This window comes from Taudactylus pleione, unplaced genomic scaffold, assembly GCF_031769625.1.
Source record: "Taudactylus pleione unplaced genomic scaffold, aTauple2 ptg000179l, whole genome shotgun sequence".
NCBI classification, from domain to species: domain Eukaryota; kingdom Metazoa; phylum Chordata; class Amphibia; order Anura; family Myobatrachidae; genus Taudactylus; species Taudactylus pleione.
In genome coordinates this window covers 35,372,664-35,379,998 of record NW_028284581.1, presented here as the reverse complement: position 1 = coordinate 35,379,998, position 7,335 = coordinate 35,372,664, and the positions used below count along the sequence as shown (strand labels likewise).

General features: G+C 40.3%; 1 protein-coding gene across 1 annotated transcript; it reads left to right on the top strand.

The window, feature by feature from the left end:
• Positions 1–696: 696 nt before the first annotated feature.
• Positions 697–1,626, top strand: MC2R (melanocortin 2 receptor). The gene has a single exon (XM_088475997.1). The coding sequence runs from the start codon at positions 697–699 to the stop codon at positions 1,624–1,626; it is 930 nt and encodes a 309-aa protein (XP_088332123.1).
• The last annotated feature ends 5,709 nt before the right edge of the window (positions 1,627–7,335 follow it).

Genomic DNA, 7,335 nt, shown 5'->3' with positions numbered 1-7,335 from the left:
ATGCTGGTGGAGAGGTTTGCCTGATGTTGTAAGTGCAACGGCCAGGTGTAGGTTAGCCTTAGCCAATAATAATTAGCTTGGTTCTTATTGGCTATTGCCATTACATGTGACAGGGTCAGCCAAGGCTTCAGTGCAACAAGCAAATAAGAACCTTATGGGCTGCTGCTGGACATCACTGCGATGTACCGCTCCAGTGCCTGCGCTTCATAGGTCGATCGTGATTGACCCTGTGGTCACCCCTGCTGTACACACTTTTAATTACAGTATTTTTATGTTCACCAATAACAAAGACTTGCATCTGTACCCGATCCTTTTTACCTACTAAAAACTGTAGCATTAATTTCCTTTGTGCACAGCATGGTGATTCATCCAGTCTATATTTTTTGTCTGCTTATAAAACCATTTCTATTTTTAACCCTACCCTTTCCATTGTACTTTATGACAAAGGAAGTGCAGCATGGATAAATACTACTATGAGTGATAGGTCCTTGATTATGCCTTTCATCTGAAAGAATCATGTTCCGTCTGTAGATAAAGAATGTTCGCTTTGCTGTGATGCTAATATATGCTGTTATGTACAGTATGTAAAAAAAAGCAAATGTATACTTTTTATTATTGTTTTTGCAGTACAAGAGCATTATTTTGAGAAAAATACCTTTACCACAAGACTACTGGAAGCTGAGAAATCAAGACAAAATGAAGATGGAGATATCCACAGAAATGACGAAACAAAGTGTTAATTACACAAATACATCATCTGTGTATTCAAATCTTACAACGTGCTTAACTATCAATATCCCAGAAGAATTATTCTTTGCTATTTCAGCTGTTGGTATTTTGGAAAATGTTCTTGTCCTTTCTGCAGTGATCAAAAACAAGAAACTTCATTTGCCTATGTACTATTTTATTTGCAGTTTAGCCATTTCTGATATTATTGCAAGTGTGTACAAAGTTCTAGAAACCATCATGATGATTTTGATTAGACTTGGCCATCTTCAAAAAAAGGGTGTATATGAGAAAAAGATAGATGATGTTATGGATTGGTTCTTTGTATTGTCTCTTCTTGGATCAATATTTAGCCTGTCTGCTATTGCCGCAGATAGATACATTACCATTTTCTATGCCCTGCGTTATCATAACATCATGACCCTGAGAAGAGCTTGGATCATTTTGGCTGCAATCTGGATATGTTGTGGTGGATGTGGAATTGGTATAGTTATCTGTTTTCATGATACCATAACAATTTTGTGCTTTACTGTTATGTTTCTTTTGTTATTAGTATTTATAGTTTGCCTTTACATACATATGTTCCTTCTGGCTCAATCACATGCCAAAAAAATAGCTTCTCTCTCTGGTCAATGGAATTCAGTGCAGCAAAGGACAAATATGAAAGGAGCTATTACACTGACCATTTTATTAGGTGTTTTTATTTGCTGCTGGTCTCCATTTATTCTTCATCTTCTATTATTTTTATTTTGTCCCCATAATCCTTACTGTTCTTGTTATATGTCAACTCTATACATAAATTGCACACTTATCTTGTGCAATTCAGTCATTGACCCATTAATTTATGCATTGCGGAGCCCAGAATTATGCAGTACCATTAAAAAAATACTTTGTTGTTAGAAAGGTGTGTGTACATGTAAATGAACAAGAAGAAATACAAAATAATTAAATGTCTGTACATGGGATGGTACAAGAAACAGTCAAATTAAGTAAAAGCCTAAAGAAAGTGATGTTTGTAGAATAGGCAACATAAATAGTCAGTCAACAAAATTCATCAGGTCACTTCATAATGTATTTTTTTAAGCAGTTATTCTTAATTTAATCTGAGTGAAATTTAGCATGTTTGGCTTAATATAATAAGTAAAATACAGTACCAGTGTATTATAAAATTGTCACATTAGTTATTGAAGATTATAATACTTTTGTTGGTACAGATGTGTCCACATACATTGTGGCCGCAATTGCTCCAAACAGCCCCACTCTAGGTGCGCCAGGTCTCAAATTTTTATATTATTCACACAAATAAAACACATGGAAGCGACAAAACTACTGTACAGTACTTAGCTAGACTGCACTAATCAATTTGATGTACAACATTTGAATATCTGTGTCCGAATGAGTCTGAATCTCTATATGAAGTATTACGATGCAACAGCTACAGTTCTTTTTCACATCAAGTTCCATAGTGCTTTATCTGCAACTTTGTACTCACTTAAAAATAATTCCTGTACTGTTACAGTCACAGCCCAGAGTCTCTAGTACACTTTGAGTGATGTTTTGCTACATCTGTGATGCGAATAATATGCAAAATGTAAAGAAAGAGTCACTGCGCTCAATCACTCGGTGATGCTCAGTCTCGCCGAGCATTTGGCGCCTTATGCTATTGAGGCTCTGTGTATCAGAACACATCTGCATGATGATTCATTGTTTTCTCTGTAGTATGCTAGATTCATATGTGACTCATCTAATGTAAGAAGCAATATCAAACTGCTATAAATCATTGACCAAATAAAAAAAAAATTAACTGAACAATTAATATCTATAATAATTTAATGCAATATTTGGGATACAAGATTTGATAAAGTCTCTCTAAGTAGTTAAGAATGAACAAAGTGGCAGCAACTCAGTGCAAAAGTAGCTTTGGACCCGCTACAAAAGTGGACCCAAGTTTCTTTCAGAGTGCACAGATTTACAGAGCAGGATGATGCTGGATGAGGTCCATAGGTTGCACAGGTACAAGTAATGAGTTGGGTGGACTTAAGTCATTTCTCTAAAAGTTTGCAGTAGATATTATAATATGCCTAATTTTATTGATCAGTAAAAAAAATAAAATTTCACATTGCAATATTATTATTAAACAGTGTGCACTCATTTCATTGTATGGAGATCCTCATAGCTATTTCTCCTCCATAAAAAGACAAACGTTTGCACCAGCTGAAAGCTGATGATCTTGAGGTCTCATCCTATAATTTTAGGAACCATTTTGCCTCTTCACATTGCTGTTTCGCAGAGATATACATTTCTGTTCTAAAAAGTTCAACGCGCACATACTGTACACACAATTGCAAATATAATAAATACAGACTCTATGTCTCCTCACTCTTATGTTCTATGTAAGCCATAAAAGAGGGAGAGAATTTAGGAGACAAAATATAATGAAAGGGGTGGTACTAAAGTGGTTGGAGTTGGACTTTCAAGTTATGTGTCAAGTTTTGCGCTGTGCACCTCTGCAGAATTTCCCTGTCCTGCGGTACCTCCAGAGTTTATAAAGTGTGAGACGATATCTCCAGAGAGTGGATGTCATGTCACTTTGTAAATAACCACCAATGTTGGTGATTAGCTCACTAAACCAAATTTCCTTATGACACCATTTATAGCGTAAAGTCACAGATATATCAATGTACTATGAGAAAAGTAACTTTTCCTGAAAGGGCAGGAAGACAGATAGACGGCGAGAAGATTTGTTGTTTTTTAATGTGACTGCATTCTTGCAACTTGAATCATTTTCCAAAGTCTGTGTGCAGACACTCTCAGAATAGAACAAGAGCACTGGGGGGAAGTAGATATAATAATTCAACTGTAACATAACACTTTAAAACAGGTTTGCCATTGACAGCATTGTAAATCACTCTGCCTTTGATTCAGAGCTGGACGTGAGCCAGCTTACTTAGTGTAAAATGCTTTTTTTTTCTACTCTGCACAATGCGTCTATTGAGTGATGGACACATCTCACCCTTACAATAAATTATTACTAGCAAGGCAGGATGGGAAGGAAAGAGACATTCAGATGGTGTGAGAGTACTGTTGGGGTAAGTCCACACATCTAAGATCTAGGGCGGGATGCACCAAACGGAAAATGAGGTAAAACACCTGTTTACTGCATTTTCCGTATGCAGCAATCACTTGGCCGCTGGGCTGCGATGTGGAGGGTAATGCCAGCTTTTGCTGGCGTTACCCTATAGAAGCCTATGGCTTTCTGCCGCATCGCGTTGCTATGAGGGATCCAATCGGATCCCTCCCAGCATGCCCCGCGGCCATCGCGTCAGTCTGCACATGCGCAGATGTACTCCCGGGTCATAAACCCGGATATCCACTGTGCAGGAGAGATCGCAAAGGACAGCTCTTATCGGAAGAGCTGTCCTTTGTTGTACAGATCGCATATGTTAGTGCATATGTGATCTGTACAATTGCGATGTCCGGCGGTGTTAGGCGGTAAGTATTAGTGCATCCCGCCCCTATTTAGAAGTGCTGCAGTATATAGTGCTGCTACTGGACTATGGGTGTAATTACTAGAGATTACTATATTATAAAAGTAGCAGCTCAACTAATTGCCCATTTTTTACATTCATCTTGCTAATATCTAATAAGTGATGATATAATGATCACCCTATAGAATGGAAAGTGTTAAGACAGAGGGTTCTAAAGTCCATATCACCCCATCCTGGTATTAATAAACAAAAGTTCTCCTCTTTTGATGATGTAGGTTGTTTAATTTTCAATATGGTATGCCTTGTAGAGCTACCATATTATTCCTACACATTTTGGGGTCTAGTAGTAATGATAGGGAGAAGTACATGGTGCTCCCAATATATGGATGTGTATATGGTTTTATATGGGCAATTGAGGGTGCTGCCTAGGATAGTAGGAGGATAGGATAGTAGGAGGTCTTTTCTACCTACCCCTTTTAAATTAACTGTAAAAGATATGGGTATACTAAACATACACCTAAATATCTACGTGTTCTTAAAGCTAATATAAAGTGTGTTCAAAATTGAAATGATTTGTAAGTAAATTATATTAAGCAATAAAATACACACAGTATTATAAAATAAATTATGCTTTACTTTTCAAATGTGTTTAGAAATAAGTGTTGTCCTAAAAACATTACATGGCGAAAATAATTCATGGGCTTAAAAATAAGAATAAATACATAAACAGATAAATAATAATAATAATAATAATAATAATAATAATAGCAGTATACAGTTCAAATTAATCTAAAATGGAGATTTGCTTCTAAGCCCCCGCTGATGATATTAGACTGTATGTACATACATCTTACGTAATGCAGCTTTGACATCCATTTGCTACTTTCAACATTTAATAAAGGTTGTGTTTCTAAAGTAGCAGTTTTATGGACTTTACATTCACATTAGGTAACATGCAGTTGCTTGTAAGTCCTTGGTGCTGCGCAGCAAGTGGTTTTGCTCTCAAATACAAGGTAGCTTTGCCCAGCAGATGGTGTAGTTTTTTAGACAGCGCCTTCCTTTTGTTGATAGCAATGTCTCTGCCCGTGTGTAGTTGAAGCATTTCAGATTTCATATAGCTTTCAAAATGCTCCTTTAAAATGTCTGTATTGAGAGTATGGTATTATTTATATATAAACTCATATCAATATACTGTATCTGATCTTTCATTAATATATGCTATATGCTATGCTTGTTGTCATAAGGTTGTATCATACAGTAGTATAAACTGTGAATTGTAGTCTCCAAGAACATTTATCTTTACACATGGGAATCAGGACCATGGTCAGTGGCAAGAATGAAAGTAAAAATAATAGCCAACTAAATAAGGAATTATCATTCACAGTATGCTTGAACCAATTTATTAAATGTAAATACTTAGTTTATATCTGCTTAGAAGTTAGAACGAAGGTGTGACTTTTATATAGTCCTTACATTACTACTTAGCACAAAAGGGATAATAAAGCACTAGTAGAGTAAAAGTAAGTTATATCCTATACCACCAATATATGAAAGGTATCCTTGGTATTACAGTACTGAGAAACATACATTTCAGTTGGAATGATGTCCAACGGGGATGGGTATGAAATACCGGCGGGTGACTAGCCGGTTCAAATCCCAACAATGCAAACCCGAAGGTCTTGAATCCCGACGGCGGTGGTAAGTAACCTCCCTACCCTAGGGGGGTTGCCTAACCCTAACCTCCAAAGGTGGTGCCTAACCCTAATCCCCCCTTCCCGCACCCTAAACCTAACCCTCCCAGGGTGGTGACTTACGCTAACCTCCCCCTGGTGGTGCCTAACCCGGAATCAATATGATTTACGCAAGTCCGGCGGTTAGAATCCCGACAGTGGCTGCCCGACATGGGTGAAAATCCCGATCGTCCCTAAGGTAAGTATTCACTAACCTAATTCCCCCCCTAACCCTTCTTAGGTGTGCCTAACCCTAACCTTCCCCCCAGTGCCTAACCCTAATCCCCCCTCTAAGTGCCTAAACCTAACCACCCCCCTTCCCCACCGCTTAAGCCTAAATCCCCCGGGGGGGTGCCTAACCCTAAGTCCTCCCTGGTGGTGCCTAACCCTAACCCTCCCTCCCCCTAGCCTAACCCTAACCTCCCGGGGGGGGCTAACTGTAAGTCCCCCCCTGGGAGCCCTAAACCTAACTCTCCTCTCCCCGCAGCTGTCTGCGCTCGGTGCCTGGCATCACTTCGATCAGGATGCCATGCACTGGTCTCCCGGCATCATTAAAATGACAGGCGTCTAGATTTAGACACCTGACATTTAACCCTCGCCAGGATAAAGCAGTCGGGAAGCCGGCCGTTGGGATTATGTCCACTGGCTTCCCGACTGCATACCGCCTAATCCTAACCCCCCCTCCCGGCAGCCTAATCCTAACCCTCCACAAGGGGTGCCTAACCCTATTTTCCACCCAGGTGTCTATAAACCTAACCCCCCGTTCCCGGGCAACCGTGCATATTTACCCGTATCCATCATTCGGGATTCTGGCAGCCGAGATGCCAAATCTGGTATCCTGATCCCCTACAGAACAGCGGCATTGCCATTTTGGCAGGCGTCAGGATTCTGTAATCACTATATCGACAGCAGGCATCTGGTCCACCGCCATACCCACTACCAGGGCCGGCTCCAGGGTTCTAAGCACCCTGTGCCGACCCTAAATGATGCGCCTGGCTATTGGGGGCGTGGCCTCATTACCATAGGCCACCTCCCCTAAGTGACATTATTTGTAGGCATGCCCCAGCCCTCTCCCGTCTGTGAATGGATGCCACGTGTATGCACACTGCATCCATTCACACTCCGGGGGTCCGGCACTGCCGCATAGCTGCAGTGGTGGGGGTCCCCAACCTCCCGGTTTGACCACCCGTGGGCCACTTTGGCCCACGGGTGGAACAGCGGGACATTACTGAAATCGGGATGTTGGGGAGGGGTGCGCCCTCTATTGGGGGTGCCCCTGTTCGAACGCACTGGTTGCACACCACTAGAGCTGGCCCTGCCCACTACATCCCTGTCCAAAGACAGTCCTTAAGACTAACACTATATGAACAATTTAGTCTGTCACTTAAGCT

What these genes read in the sequence shown, in the direction of transcription:
- MC2R (XM_088475997.1), top strand. Translation starts at nt 697, where the DNA reads ATGAAGATGGAGATATCCACAGAAATGACGAAACAAAGTGTTAATTAC.